The sequence below is a fragment of the Ptychodera flava genome, chromosome 20 (assembly GCF_041260155.1).
Source record: "Ptychodera flava strain L36383 chromosome 20, AS_Pfla_20210202, whole genome shotgun sequence".
Taxonomy (NCBI): Eukaryota; Metazoa; Hemichordata; class Enteropneusta; family Ptychoderidae; genus Ptychodera; species Ptychodera flava.
Genome location: NC_091947.1, coordinates 1,922,711 through 1,941,799, shown reverse-complemented (window position 1 = coordinate 1,941,799; position 19,089 = coordinate 1,922,711). Strand labels below are relative to the sequence as shown.

Below are 19,089 nucleotides of genomic sequence, written 5' to 3'. Positions count from 1 at the left end.
ACACAATTGTATACATCATTTTTGTCCGTTATGCCACCCTCTCTTACGACCATCTGGAACATTTTGTCCATGTTTACAACCTGCAAACTTGCCGCTGATTGATTTGCCAATTCTACAACGATCGATTGCTTTACTTTGTTCGCTCGACCCGAATGACATCAAATAAGTAATGTACATTGTGTACTTTAAATTACGATAAGTAACATCTGTGCTAGCGATTCTGTCAGTTTCCGATGATGAGCATCATTAATCAGTTTTCACACAGATCATAAACGTCATGCAACTGTTGTTTTACTTTCTATATAGAATAAAAAACAACCTGTGGCAATAACTGGAACTTACCGCAGTGACTATGCATACGTAACTCGTACACTGTAGCTGGGCACCATTTGCATCAAAATATCAGCCGCGGAAGGGAGGGAGCTTCTGGGGACACTGCCATCGGAAAGGTACGCAAAACGAACCGTATTTGTGCCTTCCGCTTTTCGGATCATGTCGACTTTGACCAAAGAAACGTTAATTTTGACCCCCTATTTACTTTCAGAACGATTTTGATCACCACTCAGTAGAAAATGTTTTTACGCCAGTTTTGGGCAAAAATATAAACTGGTGATCTCCAATTCAACGGGAAAGTGCAGCATTTGTGATTTGTAGTTTAATCCTCTTTCTTCCAAGAGGTATATACATCCATAGTTTTTCTATGGAGCCTGGTAGAAAGAGGTTTAAACTGTTAAGGTAAACCTGTATAAACTTCAAGGGATGAATTGCCCGGAGCGGGCCTGCATGCGTTACCGACGAGGGGAAGCGCAAAGCCAGAGAACCGGTCGCTATAACAGTTTGCCATTAGGATCATTTGTGTCTAAGGGAAGAAAAAATCAGGACCGTTATGAATTAAATTTGCTTACAATTCTAGGCCAGGCTATCCAGTAAACGCACTTATAGTCGCTGTAAAGCTGTTCTGAGATGGGTCACCGGGTCGCCACCATCATTAGCCGTGATCAAACAGCATACCCAGGAAACTGCAAGTCTCACGGTACAATAAATTACCCACAATGCTTTTCGATTTGTACCAACGACATTAGTTTTCTTATAACTTTTTCAGTTATGCATAAAAACTATAATGTGAAGTCTCACGATAATTGATTAATTATATTTATTGAAAGTACGTTAAAGTATGGTAGTATCAACCGTCAATTGACCATAAATTCACATTCTGCATCTACTACAAATGTCACAGTTTTGGGAAGCCAGTTATGAAAAACTGAAGGGGTCATTCTCTGAAAAAAGTTAGCATGTAAATTTCTTTTGTCTTTTCTATTTGGCAAAAATTAATATCCTTTTGTTTCATAAAACAGGTGCAACTAGTCTCCCTACTTTCCATCATTTTATTCTGTATGGCTGAGGACACAATCAGTGGAAAATTTACGAAAATGCTATCTCCTCTCTCAGTCAAGCACAATTTTCTTAATCCTTAAAAATGGGTATTTAGAAGAAAGATGTCCTTAAAAGTACGTTTTCAGAATTTTTACAAATAGTCCAGGAATTTGTCTACACATGGGAGACATGGTAGACTTCACAGGGGAATCTACGTTAGTACAATCATGATGCATTATGGGAAATCTCTAGTACTGTGAGTCTGTCTTCGTGCTCCCTGATATCCAATAACGAGGCCAAGCGTCCAATTACATGTTGCCAGCATTCAGAGCGATACAGACAGGTGTAAGTGGAAAATGTGGTATAGTTATTGTTCTGGAATAAGAAACGGCGAAAGAAAGTAGAATGAAATTATAGTCGTAAAATCTGACATCGTTTACCTTTAAAACGCAACTAGAAAAGCGTGATATTTAGAAGCTATCTCCTCGCGAAGATTAATACAGCGGTAAAATGTGTAGCAGTGTCATGCTTGCAAGTTTTCCAAGGTTATCATTTCGACTTGAACAAATGCTCGTGTATGTGACTGGTTGAAACTCTTGACAATTTTTGGCCTTTCCACGATCATGTTATGTGTTTGGTAATGTCTCTACGAGATTTACGAAACCACACATAGTGAACTTGTAAACATTTTCCGAACACGTAGTCAGTCAGCCAAGTTCAGAAATGTGAAAGGTCGAAGGAGGATCAGAGGCTGGGCTGTCGACTTTTAGAGGTACAAGTGGCAAACCGTGGGAGCAGATGTTTTGATCACCGTCAGAAGCCTGGTGCTGTGCCCGTGAACAAGGCACATTCTTTCCTCATTGCTTTATTGGTCAATGGGACCTTACCCTTTACAGGGGCTTTCCGTTAGGTGCTGGATACGAACAAGTTCATCTGAAAAAAGAGCACTGGAATTGAAAGAAAAATAGAAGAATTCTACTGAAAAAGGTCTGGCCTCAATAAAACGCGCATATCCAACACTGCATATGTTTGGTTACAATTTCGCAGTCTGTCTCATCTTTCGAGAGAATGGGGCGTCTCGTTGTTCAACTGAAAAGATGCCGTACAATTTTGAAACACCAGCCTAGCCGTCCATATTCCATGATTTGCGAGTATGAAAGGTAAAACAAATTGCATTGTTTGAGTCTAAAGTATCACCACTCTTTGACGATGATGCACCTCTCAATGTTTTCCATTGGGGAGTGACGGACTAACAGGGGAATTATAATTTTTTCTAGCCATGTCAAAATCTACTTTTAGACTGTAAAATGATGTCGAATACCCAGGGTGGGGGAAGAGGCTCATGAACTGGCTAAATGTGGATGATGAAAGCAAGAAAAGGAGTCTCAATACAGATTTAAACTGTGATTGTCTATTGAGGATTGTGTTCCTTGCATGACTGCGTACAATCGTACACATACACCAGGGTATATGATATGAAAATGGTTGGTAAGCTGAAAATCGCTTTCCTGAAATTAGCTGAACGAGTGTTAGGAGAGCGACTGAATAGCTTCTCTGAAAAGAGTGACGGGAGAGCATGAATAAAATTATTATTATTATTATTATGTGTCTTTTTAGTCCCCATCCGTGAGTCCGTCCATGCAGATATCTCAAACATGCATAAGTCAATTCCTTTCAAACTGGGTACGAAGATAATACGCGATGCCATAGATATACACGTGCATTAGTTTTGGTGTGGCGTCTATAAATGGTGCGAATTTGCATAATTAGTGATTTTTGTAAAAAGGGCTCTATGTCAGGAGAGACTGCATCATTTAATGAAACTTTGTACAGATGGTGGTCACTCTGAGCTCTAATAGCATACAATGGCATATATCAGTATTATATTAATTAATTACTAATTTGCATATTTAATGAAATTTCAGAAATCTTGTGATATGTAATGAAAGAGTGATTCAAATTTGATGAAGCATGGTACAGATGTTCATATATCAGAGCTGTAACTATGAGCAAAGACATTTAGCAAAATCATGTCAATTATTTGCTTATTTGCATATTTGCTTCATTTTTGTAATTAGGATGACATGTCTTAAAATATTGCAGTATGATTTCATGAAACTAGGTAGAGGTCTTTAGCACACAGTCCTATAACAGTGCACAAAGATATTTAGCATGGTGATGCTAATTAATTACTAATTTGCATATTAAATGAACTTTTCCTAATTAGTGTGCTGTGTCATGAAATACTGCTTCAAATTTGATGAAAAGCAGTACAGATGTAGATCTCTCATTTCTGTAATACTATGTGAAGGCATTACGCAGTATAAATTGCTAATTTGAATAATTAGGCTGAGGTCTCGAGAAATGCTTAATCAATTTCATGAAACTTGGTACAGATATTGAACTTATATTACTGTAACAACAGTGAATAAAGCCGTTTATCAGTGTCATGTTAATTACTATTTAATTTGCATATTTAATGAACTTTCATAATTAGTAGGATATGTCGAGAAATACTGCATCAAATTTGCTGAAATATGGTACAGATGTTGTTCTTACAGTATGTCATGCAATGCAAAAGTATGTAGCAGAATCATGTCAATTGCTGATTTGCATATTTAATGAATTTTCATAATTAGGCTGATATGTCATGAAATACTTTATCAAATTTCATTAAGCTTGGTACAGATCTTGAGCTTACATTGCTTGAACAGTGAATAGAGACGTTTATCAGTGTCAACTTAGTTTTTAATTTTGAATTTGCATATTTAATGAACTTTCCTAATTAGAGTAATATGTCCAGAAATATTGCATCAAATTTGATGAAACTCGGTACAGATGTTGATCTCACAGTGTTGTAATAGAATGCAATTATATTTAGCGGTATCATTTAAAGTAATTACTAATTTGCATACATAATGAATTGTTTGTGTTAAGGTGAAAGTCTAGAAGTACGGCATCAAATTTTATGAAACGTGATGCAAGTGCTAATTTTTCTGTATTATAATAAGATGCCAAAACATTTAGTAACATCTTGTCAATTAATTAGTAATTGACTTATTTAAAGACATTTTGTAATCAGGGTGGAAGCCCAGATTGGCTTAACATTTTCACCATCGTGATATGGACCAACGCCATTGTCTTCTGTAGTAAAGTCAGGCCTCTGAACAGGCAGAGAATGCTTATTATATCTTGAGTGAGCGCACTAAATCTGATGAAATTTGCTACAGATATTTATCATACAAAGATTTTTAACAGTCAAGAAAGGCATATAACAGTATAAATTGCTAATTACAGTAAGTTTCTTCTGTACTGAGTACAGGGGCATTTCGGTTCATATCTGGCCTTCTGATTTTTATGTCAAGAGCCATTGCTCAGACATGCCAGGACCAGTTTCTTGCAGATAAGTTGAATTTTGACCTTACAAGAGCCAGTGCATGACATACCTAATTCTATTTCACTTGGTAAAAGGACATTACCCAATGCCATTCATGCTAATGTCCACTTGTTTACAATCCACTCCAATATTAACCAACTTTCAACATTTTTCAAACAATGCACATGCTTAAATGGGGCCTATGTTGCATTTATGAAGAAATAGCTGAAGATATATTTTTCATGATTTTTTTTCATACAAGTCTCTTCAAAATAGTATACGGTAGACATATTACATAAACTGACATTGAGACAAAAGCCTACTAAAAGAACACTGCTGCCGACAACGTGTTTGATTTTAAACATGGAGCCCTTTTTTATCTCCATGGTTTTGAATTACGCCCGATGCAAGGACTAGATTTTACTAGGCGGCTCAATCGTGTTACCAGAACTCGACAGTCAAGTTGATGTTTCGCCGCGTTTGTTTGTGGCCTGCTAAAACACCCTGCATGCTTGTTGGTCTTCAACCAAAGTTCACAAAGCCATCACGATATATGGACATAATAACAAAGTTTGCATTCCATATTTTACGACAGACATACAAATCTCACTGTCTCATCCTCGCGGTAGGCCCAAATGTCGCAAAAATATATAACATCTTTTAAGGTTTACGGTTCCATGAACTGATCGTTTGGATTATCGAGTGTCTGTCCAACTCTTCAGGTCATTTTATTTATTTTGAGCTTTCAAACGGCCCTGAGATCTAGCAATCGCTCAAGCAAAACCGTTCGATCAGAAATTATGCATTTATTTCCACTATTAGCGACGTGTGCCTTCATCATGTCGTTGGCAATTTTTCCACGCTCGATGTCGATAACAATATGATCCGTATTTGTCATGCGTATTTTTCCTATGAAATCTTGCTGCGACAGCATAACTGTTCAATGAATCGTAATGTTTTGAACGCTAAAAATGAAAATCAAAGCCAAGAAATCTGGATCAGTTTGAAAACGTGAGAAGCAAGAGCAATAGTACTTCATATGCATTTGTGTGTACATGTAATTGTAAATTCCGAATCGGTTGAAATACATGTATGAACTAGTGAAGTGATAGGGCATGGTCTTCATTTCCGGCCCGATACCGATACGCTAAAATTACCAGGAACACACTCAGTAGACGAGTATTATATATATTTGTAATATTGTATCACATTGCTGGACCAAAATCGATCCATTTCATTGCTAGAATCTGCACGCCGAGACGCAATTTATATTGAACTGAACGGAACATTGGAAGCATAATTTCATCAGCTACACCATGCTATGTGCGTCGATCGTAGGGGACTAGGGTAAATGTTCATACATGTAAAATGTCACGAACAGAAAATTACTATTTTGCGACATTGTCAAAGTCCCGCTGTCTGGCGTACCGTTCAATCCCACTAGCTCATTACTTTGTGCAAAGATAGATGCAAATACATATTTTCGGTGATAAGTATAAGGGAGAACTCGCTTGCCACTTTCCATAGTAATACAATGATCTTCCATAGCTATGGTCAAAAACTGTAACGATATTTGCTTTGACTCAAAGACAACCGATACGTGAGAATTTGACAACTAAAGGACGTCTTGCTTGTAGGGAAACACTTTCAACGATTGGGTTCCAGAATAGAATTCTTGAGTGTTAGCCGTACAGGTTCGGTTCCTGAGTCAGAATTGCTGGGGTTTGACTTTTAGTAAATAACGTGACCTGGATGAGAGGACCTGGAACCTCAAAGAACCGCTCAAGGAACCGCCCTGTTTCACTACACTGCATAATTTTAGTTATTGAGACAAAAGAAGTTGGTGAGCCAATTCCACTCGAATTGGATGACCGTTTATCAATCATATTAGCCAGACAGTTATTCCCTTATATCGGAATAGGCTCACATGTACTGACTTTATTATATTTTATTGTATTTTAGGAGCGGTGAGCCAATTCCACTCGAATTGGATGACCGTTTATCAATCATATTAGCCAGACAGTTATTCCCTTATATCGGAACGGACTCACATGTACTGACTTTATTATATTTTATTGTATTTTAGGAGCGGTACATAAATGTTCTTGTTCTAATTGCATTTTATGCTGGATTGGTAACATGTTTGTCGGGGAAAAAAGAATGTCGTCCTACTGGAAAGTATGGTCTGCTGTTCTTCTCTTTGCGGTTATAGTGTTCATCACAGCAAATATTCTTGTGAGTATCGTAAACGGTATATCAGACAAGAAATAAATATGTTTACTCTGTTACTTATTTATCACTCTATATTTACAAGCGAACGACGCCACTAGCACATTCAATGCAAGGTTAAGGAAAAACGAGAAGTAGAGCTACATTTTGTTTAAAACGTTATTTATTATTCATACTTATACTAAATTATTAATAACCAACAAGCAAATGCTTCCCCCTGGGTAACGAGTTTAAAAATTCAATATTAATGCAAATTTTTACAGTAACCAGGACCACTGAGCACTACTTAAACTGACGCGTGACATTTTGAGGTCAAACAAAATTTTGGCTTTTAATAGACATGTCGATATATCGAGATCAATTTCTTAAATTTCATTTTTCCTGTTTATCAATTTCGTCACAACGAAACATTATTGCATACTTAAAACAATTTCATTGTATCATTGTACATATTATTATTAGTAGTAGTAGTAGTAATAGTACTTTATTAAGTTTCTGAAAGATAATCAAAACTGATAAAATTGAAAAATGCGATATGAACAAAAACAATGCCTTTAGAAAGACTATATTGTTCAAAATTTAGTGGCTGTAAAGATCTTCCGACAATAAAATATAAAACATTGTCTGTCAACCCATCTGGTTGATAAGCCTTTATATGTATATATGAAATAAGAATAATAGTTGTCAAAATGTAAAAATGAAATAAATCAGGATGACCTTTCAGTTCACCATAAAAATGCATATTCCATAGATGCATGCATTATCCACGGGCTCAAGAATTCTTATAAAAAACCGATAGCTATAACTCAAGAGAACTTATTTCTATTGTCTTATCAGTTATCATAATATGAAGTGCATTCAACAAGAGAAGTACTTGCTAGTATTGGAAGATGTTAATGTAACCCTCAAATAATTTACGCTTTCGCAACACAACTTTGGTTGCGAATTTTAAAGGGTTTTCTTAGAGGCTCTAAATAAAAATAGGATTAGTGAACTCCCTAGGTTACTAACAATTCAATCACAACTTCTCTTTATGTCCACTGGTTTTTAGTCAATTAATGAATGTATGTGCGACATTTTGAAGACCGTTCATAAATAAACTAATGACACCCTCGGTAATATATTTCATTAAGTTTGAATTTGATGAATTTGGTACAAGAGAAAATGTAAGGCACGGATATACCCTCACGCTACCAAAGTTATGTTGTCGGCGGTGTTTTTCGATATTTTATTTTATTTTCTTCTCATACGATATTACTTGTAGCCATTTAATGCTCCCTCGAATATGGTAAGAGTGCATGTTATTGTTAATTTTATTAAGAAATTGGAAGAAAATGTCATCCCCAATCTCACGTAAGAAATCCTGTGGAACAGACACAAGTCAACTTGAAAAAAAGCAATGTGAAATCGTTATGTCTGGCCTGGACGGTCTAATCTATGTCGGTCTAAGGAGCGACTTTCACAGAGTATACACACAATTTGCGACAGGGCAAAAAAGTAGGTGTGAACGGTTTAGACCAACCCAAGGCCCAGTAGCTGCTATAACAATTCGTGTAGTCCGAGTTCTTAAAACAACACCTTCCGAACAGTTTACGACTTGGAATTTGTGGCTAAATATTTCGACTGACAATGGCACGTTTGCAATCATCGGAGTCATAAACATCGCCCTAAGAGTTCGCCTTATTCTAAGCCAACCAAGTTCATTATGATGTCGGGCATTAGCTGGAGAGCTATGTTCGTTAGTCTCGGGAATGAAAAACTTATGAACAGTCTTAAAATGATGTATAGACTTCCTTATCAGCTTTGACCGTGGTATTCGGCGAAAATGTGGAATTTGACAACCTCTATTTAGTTTTAACGCTACAGGGTACAACTTACCAAATGCATTAGTAGTGAACGCACCTTTCTACCAGTACAATACATGATGATGAAAATATATAACTCAAAAATGCAGTTGTCGCCAACAATAGGCCTCTGGTAACAAAAGGGGTATCGAAACGTAACACTATGACATTTCATTTTTACATCTTATTATAACGGCACAATATCACCCGCCAACGAAGTTGCCACGAATTACATACCGAATAATAATTATAGAATTCTAACGATGAACAATCCTTTATTACATACAAGAGATTGAACTTGGTGTGATTACAATAATTTAGCATGAAAACCCCTTTGCTGTCATTTTAGGGATTGCAGTACACTCAACATACATTAACATCAAATAATGGACACTTTTATCGTCAAAAGAAGCCCACGACCAGATCTCTACCATTACAAGACGATATAGAAATACGAAATAGCAATTACAATGGGACTATTATCCAAGATCATGGAAAGCAGTGGAACATATCACTGGCTGTCCGAAGTAGTCGCGGACGGACAAGTCCTCTCAAAACGAAAATCACGTTAGCGCAAGATGAAAATGGCGTTTATCGAGGCGATTTCATCACTTTTAAGATATCTGCTAGGGATGTTTATGATCGACTCAGAGTATTTGGTGGAGATCTTTGGTATGCTACGATGTACGATCAAAAGAGCAAGTTTGGAACAATGGGGAAAGTTGTTGATCACAATGACGGAACTTACAGTGCTCACTTTTACGCTGGCAATGCTGGGACGGTTGCATTTCGCTTTGTTCTTGTTCTTCAGAGGGAAGCAATCACATTTCAACGAAACTTTCTGAGAACAACGGAAATGAGAGCTGCTTGGACAGGTACATTCATTAGCGGAAATGTGACAGAAAAAAGTAACTGTTTTTTAGTTCGGGAAGGAACCTGGAAGGACAAATGTGAATTTCCTCATCCAAAGGCTTTAGGCAAATCCACCTTCCTCTGCGATCCACCAAAATCATTGCCATGTAACACAATGTCTCTCATCACCGTTAACGGGAAAAGCGGTGCAACCGTCACGATGAACACTGAGACAAAGTCACTTTTTCAAAGGTAAGTGTTAGTGTGCATTAAATATTACAGGAGAACAACTAAAGAAACGTACTTTTGCTTGGGATATTCACATTTTGTTTGATATACTTGTTCGTTTTTTATGAACCTTTTAGATTTTTGTAGTATTTTTTCTTTTCTTTCAGTTTTCAGTGGTCTTCAATGACTATTCTTCTTTATGACTGAGGGAGCTTTCCAGTATAAATATAAATGACGAATAAATAATCTTGTGATGTAGTAGATCTTGTTGGAAGTCGAGAACAGTTGCTTTAGACTTACAAAATTGACTACTTTAGCGATGATTTTGATTATATTGTTCAGACAATCCTAATTTTTGAGTCGATCTTAGCCAACGTGAAGGTTGTTCTAACTTGTTAAGGTATTTCCAAAGCAAGTTCGCATATAGTGAACAAGTATTCTTTGATGACACAGTCCAAACTTGTTAATGGGTACTTTGATTACAAGTCCTTCGAGAGGATAGAGTCCAGATCATTATTTGGGTCTGTGATTAAAAATGAGTTCCATCGTGGTGAAAACGTATAACCAATGAGGGCTGCCTCCCAATTACAAAAGGTCATTAAATAAGTCAATTAGTAATTAATCGACAGGATGTTGCCAAATAGTTTTGCATTCTATTATAACCCTGACAGATTATCACGCGTACCACATTTTATGAACAATACCGCTAAGTGTCAATAAATTGTATTACATCACTGTGAGATCAACATCTGTACACTGTTTCATCAAATTGGTTGAAGTGTTTCTGGACATATCACTCTAATTAGGAAAGTTCATTACATTATGTAAATTGAATATATATTAACATGACACTGCATAGTATATCTTTATTCAATGTTAAAGCAATGTGAGTTCAACATTTGTACATAGTCTCATAAAATTTGATGAACCATTTCTCGCCATATCAGCCTAATTACGAAAATTCATTAAATATGCAAATCAGCAAGTAAGTGACATGATTCTTCTACATATCTTTGAATGCCATAACACTCCTGGAAGATCAATATCTGTACCATATTTCATCAATTTTTATACAGAATTTCTAAACATATTATACTAATTATGAAAGTCCATCAAATATGCAAATTAGCAATTGTTTAACATGACACTGCTTAATGTCTTCATACAGTATTACAGTACTGAAAGATCAACATCTGTATCAAGTTTCATCAAATTTGATGCAATCTTTCTGGACACAGCCCACTATTTAGGAAAGTTCATGAAATATACAAATTAGCAATTAAATTGCAATAACACTTATGAAGGTCGACAATCAAATGTTAAAGCAATGTGAGTCAACATCCGTACCAAGTTTCATGAAATTTGACGGAAAATTTCTTGACATATCAGTCTAATAACGAAAATTCATTAAATATGCAAATCAGCAGTTAATTGACATGATACTACTACATATCAGTGCACGCCATTAAACTACCAAAAGATCAACATCTGTGCCACATTTCATCAAATTTGAAGCAACATTTCTAGACAGATCACACAGCTCTTTTCAAAAGTCATTGTTAATGACATACTCCCCGCTTTTTTAATAAAATGGCCGTCATACGGCCATATTGGATATGATCGCAAAGCAAATAGACGTGCATATGTATGACATAACAAGTTATCCTTGTACCAAGTTTGAATGAAATCGCTCCAGGCATCTCTGAGATATATCAAGCACGCAAGCACGGATGCACGGACATGACCAAACTTGTAAGTCCCCCGGACGGTGTCCGTGGGGACTAAAATACCACTAAAAAAGATTCTAGTAACGCGTACCAGAAGGAACACATCATCAGAGTTTCGTCTCATTATTATGAATGCAAACAAATTTAAACTTTTATAATTTTCATCTGTTACTCAATTTTTCTAGACAGAATTCACAGAGCTAACAAAATTTTGTAATTCCCCCTTGGTTTCTCAGTAACAAGACTAAAGTTGTCAAAATCTTTTCGTGTAAGGGGCTGGCTTTCCCCAACTTCTATAATATTGTCCTGCAGCATACATACAGTACATTCGTTTTTAACTTAATCATTTTACGTCTGTAATCCTGCACATTAAATTTTTTCTCGTTTCAGCTGGAATGCTAATCAAAAAGTGACATCGTCGCCTACGAGGCTAAATATCAAAGGTAATCCTTTGCTGATGTATTTCCTCCATACACTACTATTCTGTACGCAGTACTATAAATTACCCACAATTCCGAGATATAGATGCATATTAAATTTCTACATGTGAAACAACTCTTCAAGCACTGGCTAAAAGATTGCTGGGTCGTAAAAAGTGAAACCAGAGTGTCGTATAGCATGTGAATATAATCACATCTATAATTACATGTGTTTGAGGATGTAAAGATTTAATCTATTTATTTCACTTGTCTTTTATGTTTACTTTTTAACCTTGTAGAACGCGGAACCTCTGCAGTAAGAGATACAGACATGTACACGATTCTACCACATGTGAAAGTGATCTCAAAGCACCGCTTACATAGGCCTTTTTCAGGAAAATGTACATTGCAATTTACGGGTTACAAAGCTGTACTCACTTCAAGTTTGCCAAAGTCTGCCCATAAATTCCCTTCTAAAATGTTACATTCAGTATATGGGACGATAAGGAAATTAATAATACTTGGAGATGAAGTGACTGGTAGGGCTGCTACAGCCACATCCAAATGCAGGCGGCAGAACTTGCAACTGATAAATGACTTGGCGCTACCCTCAGGGCAGCTCAGAGCGGAGTAAACACGTGCACAACATTAAATGACGTCACAAATAATTTGAAAATAGTCCCAGTCCGCGTAAGCGCGGGCAAGTACCCTATGTCTGTCTAGTATGTCTGCCCTGAGGGCAGCTCTGATGTATCCTATGCAATGCTGTAAAGATTAGGAATGTACGTCTCCCCTTAGGGCAGCTCATACATATTTCTGCCCTCGGGGCAGGTTAATAGATAGGATAGGAAATCTACCGTATTCCTTAGGACCCCCTCCCCCCAACACACACACACATCTTTTTCCTTTTCTTTGGATCTGGAAAAGGGGTCTTAGAATCGGAAGAATACGGTATCTCTGCCTTAAGGGCAGCTCTCATATATTGCTGCGCTCGGGGCAGATTGGTAGATATACACTTATGCGATGCTGTTAGGATAGGAAAGGTATGTCTGCACTGAGGGCAGCTCTGACATATTGATGCCCTCAGGGCAGATTGGTAGATAGGATAGGTAAAGTATGTCTGCCCTGAGGGCAGCTCTGATTATATTGTTGCTCTCTGGGCAGATTAGTAGAGATACACTATGCAATGCTGTAAGGATAGGTAATGTATGTCTGCCCTGAAGGCAGCTCATATATATTGCTGCCCTCAGGGCAGATAGGTAGATAGGAAAGGGAATGTAAATCTGCCCTTAGGGCAGCTCTGACATATTGCTGCCCTCAGGGCAGATAGATATACTCTATGCAATGCGCTGTAAAGATAGGAAATGTCTGTCTGTCTGTCCGGAGGGCAGCTCATATATATTGCTGTCCTCGGGCCAGATTGGTATGGGGACTGGGACTATTTTCAAATAATTTATGACGTCATTGAATGTTGTGCACACGCATGTTTACTTTGCTCTGAGCTGCCCTGAGGTCAGCGCTGCCCTCAGGTCATTTTTCAGTTGCAACTTCTTCCGCCTGCACATCGCAATCATCGCTGCCGTAGAGCCTGGATGTAGAGCTGCTCCCTCTCTGCGTGGTGCGGCCATCCGATGGAGCATAGTCTTAAATGAGCGAGTTCGCTTTTGACTCGATTCGGCTAAAAAAAGTGAAACTTGAGTGTTTGATATTACATGAAAAAAATCACATGTATGTATATATTTAGATGTGCATGCATTTGATATGTTTATTTTATTCGCCTTTTATTTTTACTCTTTAAACCTATAGAACGCGGCACCTCTGCAGTGAGAGATACAGACATATACACTATTCCATCATGTGAAGCTGATCTCAAAGCACCGCTTTCAGATGGCTACTGGTTAAAAGACCGCTGGGTTTCATTGGTGTGTCAAAATAGGAAGTGGAATGACGTCATAGAGGTGCAACAATGCCTACAAAACAAGGAAATCTATTTCCTAGGGGACTCCACAACAAGACAGTGGTTTCAAATGATGGTTGAAGTTGTTGGTTATCCAATCAATGTAACAGATAGAAACTGGAGACCTCGCGTTAAGTCCATACCGGATGAGTATTTGGTGACTGGAGAGGATGACTATCATTGGAATATTCAAGACTTACGAAACAATATCACCATGAAATATCGACATCATGCATTGAGTCGACATTCTCAGATTCCAATTCATCGTTTTCCTTACGTAGTTGACGTCTTAGATGATTTGAAGGCACCTCAATGTAATTACATCATTCTGATTAGTCTTTGGGCACACTTCAACACATGGACATTGGACAGTTTTCATGAGCGTCTGATAAACATTCAGAAGGGTCTTGTCCGTCTTCGTGAACGTTGTCCCAATCTCATGGTTGCTGTTAAAGGACCACATGACCGTGGAGATGTGAGGGGCTATTGGATTTTGTACGATATGATCCGAATTCTGAAAGAAGTATTTGTTGGTCACAAAGTATTCTTCATCGATATTTGGGACATGAATTTTGCTTATGCTTTTGCTCAAAAGAAAAGGATACAAATCCACATGCCAATGGAATTGATAAGGGAAGAAGTGTTCATGTTTCTGTCCCACGTATGCGAACAACGGAGCACGAAACTCGAGTAACTTGGTTATAGTATCACTTCAAAAGTTGTATACATTTGGTCAGATATTGGAAAGGTACTCGTGAATGTAAATATAAACTTATCCTTTACGTGTTTCATTCCATGTATTACGCATCGATTAACTTCCTTGCCTCCGAAAGTTGCTTGCAGCGTCCGTTTCCTCTTTTCTGGACACTCATTTAAATCTATCGTACAGGATGCTAAAATTCTATATGATGAGGTGATTCAGACGAGGAATGAATAGCGCCTTTTTATAAATTCAAAACCTATTGGAGCGATATTGATTTCTAACCAACTGCTAAAATGAGAAACGCTACTCTTTGCAGATAACTGGGAATGAACGTTCTTTCTAATTCTTGAATTCTTTAAAATAATTAACTTTAATTAAATTAGCAAAGCGATCTGAATCTATCCAGGGATCTTATTTAATCAAGATTTTAAAATGAGGATAAAATGCAAAGACTTAGCATAGATGATAGATTACAGGAGGTTGGGAGATGCAATTACAAATTATATACAGTACGAAAATAGGGTAGAAACTTGATAAAATGGGCAGTTGACTCCTCATACAAAGGTTTTCAGAGTATTGTATCACTTCCCAATGAGTTGCTCGAAACGACACAGAGGGTGATATATTTCCTGAGATGTAGTAGGCCACAGCACAATAAATGACTTGGAATAACTGATTCTCCATGACTGACTTGGAGAAAGCATGTACATGGAATTATAACAATCAGATTTAATCGTGTGTATGTAACAGTAATATTAAAATGTTATGTAATATGAAAATGTAACTGTTTACTTTGCTCAAGGCAATATCTAACAGATCTGTAAAGTACAAGTTCTGAAACAAATTCTGAAAAAATTATCCTAAATTTACTGAAATTTTTAATAATGCCCACAAATCTCTATTTGTAGTTTAAACAAGGATTGAAAGCTAGTGAACACAAGCTGTAGATTACAGAAGAATTGTAACACTGTGCTGCCAGTTCGAAAATCGTTTCTGTGGACACATTCTGATTTAATATAGTTGCTCATTTTCCTTTCTCGACTCCAACAATTTTCACGATGTGTACCTTTTCAAGACAATAACAATCATACTTGTCTGTAATCCAAGAAATAATCCAACCCGAATGCATTTTCGTCAAATCTGCCTTTTTGTAAGTCATATGCTGAGCCTATTTTTTAACGTAACCTCACTTGTTTGGTATCATTAGAAAGGGAATTTATTCCTCTTTGAGATGACATATTGAACTATGCAATATCTTCTACAGTTATTATGAAATATGACCAAAACTTACCCCATACCCCAAAATTTAACATTGCAAATTACAGTAAATCTCAAATTCTACCAATTTTTTAGCTAGGCATAATAAACAATGCAATGCTTTGTATCAAATCTGTTTTATTTGATACATACAGGGACATGTAAGAAATATCAAATAGACTTTTAACAGAAAATTGGGATTCTACAGCTGTAACAGTCATATTTTGAAGGGTACCGCAAAATCACAGTGTAGCAGATTTGCATGCTTTTTTGTAAACCTGTCCTCCTATAAGTCATCTGCTGAGCTTGTTTTTGAATATAACCTCACTTGTTAGGTATCATTAGAAACATAATTTACTAATCGTTGAAATTAGATATTGTAACATGCAATGTCTTGCAAAGTTTTGATGAAATATGACCAAAACTTACCCCGTACCCCAAAGTTTACATTGAAAATTGCAGTCATAGCTAAAATCAAATTCTACCAATTTTTTAGCAAGACACAAAAAAATCTGGCTGATTTTGCTATTAAATCTGTTTAATTTGATACAGGGACATGTCAGAAATATGAAATAGACTTTTAACAGAAAAAATATTTGGAGTCTACAGCTGTAACCAGTGTGTGAAATTAACTTGAAATGCATGCTGGTCCGAAGGACCAATAGCAAAGGGAATCTGCTGGTTCTTCTTGATGTATGTTGGTTAGGGTAAGCTCAGCACATGACTTACAAACAGACAGATTTGACGAAAATGCATTTGGGTTGGAAAATCGTGATTTTGCGGTACCCTTCAAAACATGACCGTAACAGCTATTGCGTCCATATATTTTTTCTGTTAAAATTCCATTTCGTATTCTAGGAATCCAAAGGCTTCTGAAAAAATAAAGGTTTGTTATCCTGTAGGGCGGGTGCACGTAGACCCCCTCTAGCCCACGGCCTATATCGTTTTGTAATTTGTTTCCTGCGTATTCCCTTTAATATTGTCTCAGCGTCAATGCAGGACAAATATCCAACTGTGATAATGTGAAATACAAATTAAAATATAAGCACACTATGGTAACCAAAATGTTTCCCTATATCAAGGCTTTCCGAAAATATATAATTTACGGGGTATCTGAGCTTATTAACCACTAGAGAATTGAAAGCTTAAAAGGGTTGATTTCTTGTCTTGGAACCATTAAGTATTTGCTTCAGCACGGTTTGTGATTACAGCTTTCCCAATTATATTAATGCAAGTGAAATTTGTGACGTCATCCCCCCCCCCGATTATTACTGATAACGTATTCAATTATCCAGTACTGTGGCCACGAATGTTTAAATTACTACACCTACAAGTTCACTGGCTTTGCCAAAAACTGTTAAATAATAGCAACAATTTACCCCTCTTGGCCAATAATGGACTCAAACTTTGCAATCCATAATGTACTCAGCTTCGCCTCGTACAGTATGTGTTTAGCTTCCTTTCATTCATTATGGGCCTGGTGGGCGTATTATTGAAATATAGTACTGAATATGTGATATTTGCTACAGTTGACAGAGAAATTATGAAAAAAATTATGCTTTTTGTTGCTCCTTTTGGTAAGATGTCTTCAATACGATTTTTAATTTGATTTTTCTATGATATCAATGGAGAACAATTCTAATGGTCTCAAAATCAATTTTTGATAAATATTTATTTTTCTGCATATTTATGAAATTTTAATCACCCCTGTTCCAACAATAATTACTCATCTATAATTCATGTAATGTATATACTGACATTTTAGTAGTTTGGGAGGATATTAAATTTCTGTAATCATAACCAGGAGCTTACAAAAGAATAAGAAAGTTTAGGAGAATTACAAACTCACACATCTTTGCATATTTTATGTATCGAATTAGGTCAGGAAAAAATGTTTCTCTTTATGAAGTGCATAGAAGAACACAACAGTTAAAAACTAGAAAACAGCTTGAAAACCATTTATACATGTAAATGACATGCTAGGGAGCTCTCGATTTTTAGGGCCTGGGGTCGGAGGAATCAGAGGGGGGTCCCTGAAAAAATTGAGAGCTAGAAGGCGGGTTACTCAATTTTTGGTGCAAACTGAATTGAAACACCTCTTATATTGCACCATTTCACACATCAATTTCTCATAATTTCCGATGCAAGAGGGGGATACTCCCTCTTGTGCTCTCCCCTTGGGGTGTTCTAACAGTTTTACTCAGTAAAAATGCACATTGAAAACACCTCTCAGACTGCAACATTGCACACATCAATTTCTCAAAATTTCCCCTGCAAGTTCCTATGCAGTATTCTGTGACGAACAGGCGCTGATGGTTTCCTCCTCAGCCTCCCACGTGTTCTCCCCCTGTACTTTCAAATTCTATCTTAGTGAAAACCCTGTCATAATACCCATCCCAAAGTGAACAATACTATATGGTTGGATACTGGTTATAGCGTGAGCTTTTGGATCTCCATTTTGTTGCGACTTTGAATTTCATTTTGTTGGTTTGACCTTTTTTGACCATCATAAGATAACCAATGATAATCTAGCAGGGTACACAAGGACTTGAAAGGTCATCTTTGCTGTATTTTTGTAAATTATACAAATACATGTATCGATATTTAACTTTTCTAAGTGGTAGGGGAGGGGGGTCAGTAAAAATTTGTGTGTTAGAGGGGGTTACTAAAGTCATCATAGTTGGCAGGGGGGGTTAATCGAAATTTCAGTGTTTCCAATGAAATTCCTCCGACAACCCTTCCCCCTGGGCCATAAATAATGACAGGTCCCTTAGCGTTTTTAGAAGCAAGTGAATCATTATTACAAGAGATCTTTCCATCTGTCACCACCATGGTAATTCCAATCCACAGGATTTACCAGGGAGGTCATTCACTGTATGAGTACCAGAAATGAATTCTGCAATTGACGAGCGATGCCTGTTATCATTCAGCAACATCTGTTGCATATCCTCTACTGTAATGTCTTAATTGAATACAAGTAAATGGAAAGAATGAACTTAATAAGAATTCTGTCATGTGAATGTTTGTCAAATGAACAGAACCAACATAAATTGATGAACACATTGACGATGGTCCGATCTCAAAAGCATGGCAAGCCAATACGAGCTAATTAGCAAAAGAAAG

General features: G+C 36.9%; 1 protein-coding gene across 1 annotated transcript; it reads left to right on the top strand.

Annotated features, from left to right (window-relative positions):
• Positions 1 to 367: 367 nt before the first annotated feature.
• LOC139119737 (NXPE family member 4-like) lies at positions 368 to 18,963 on the top strand. Its single transcript, XM_070683612.1, has 5 exons — positions 368 to 449; positions 6,837 to 6,985; positions 9,173 to 9,927; positions 12,021 to 12,073; positions 13,856 to 18,963. Exons 2-5 carry the CDS (start codon positions 6,890 to 6,892, stop codon positions 14,698 to 14,700), a joined length of 1,749 nt encoding a protein of 582 aa, XP_070539713.1. The 5' UTR covers positions 368 to 449; positions 6,837 to 6,889; the 3' UTR covers positions 14,701 to 18,963.
• The last annotated feature ends 126 nt before the right edge of the window (positions 18,964 to 19,089 follow it).

What these genes read in the sequence shown, in the direction of transcription:
- LOC139119737 (XM_070683612.1), top strand. Translation starts at nt 6,890, where the DNA reads ATGTTTGTCGGGGAAAAAAGAATGTCGTCCTACTGGAAAGTATGGTCT. An exon ending in ACAAAGTCACTTTTTCAAAG is followed by an intron (nt 9,928 to 12,020) that starts GTAAGTGTTAGT and finishes TTCTCGTTTCAG; the next exon opens with CTGGAATGCTAATCAAAAAG. An exon ending in TACGAGGCTAAATATCAAAG is followed by an intron (nt 12,074 to 13,855) that starts GTAATCCTTTGC and finishes TTAAACCTATAG; the next exon opens with AACGCGGCACCTCTGCAGTG.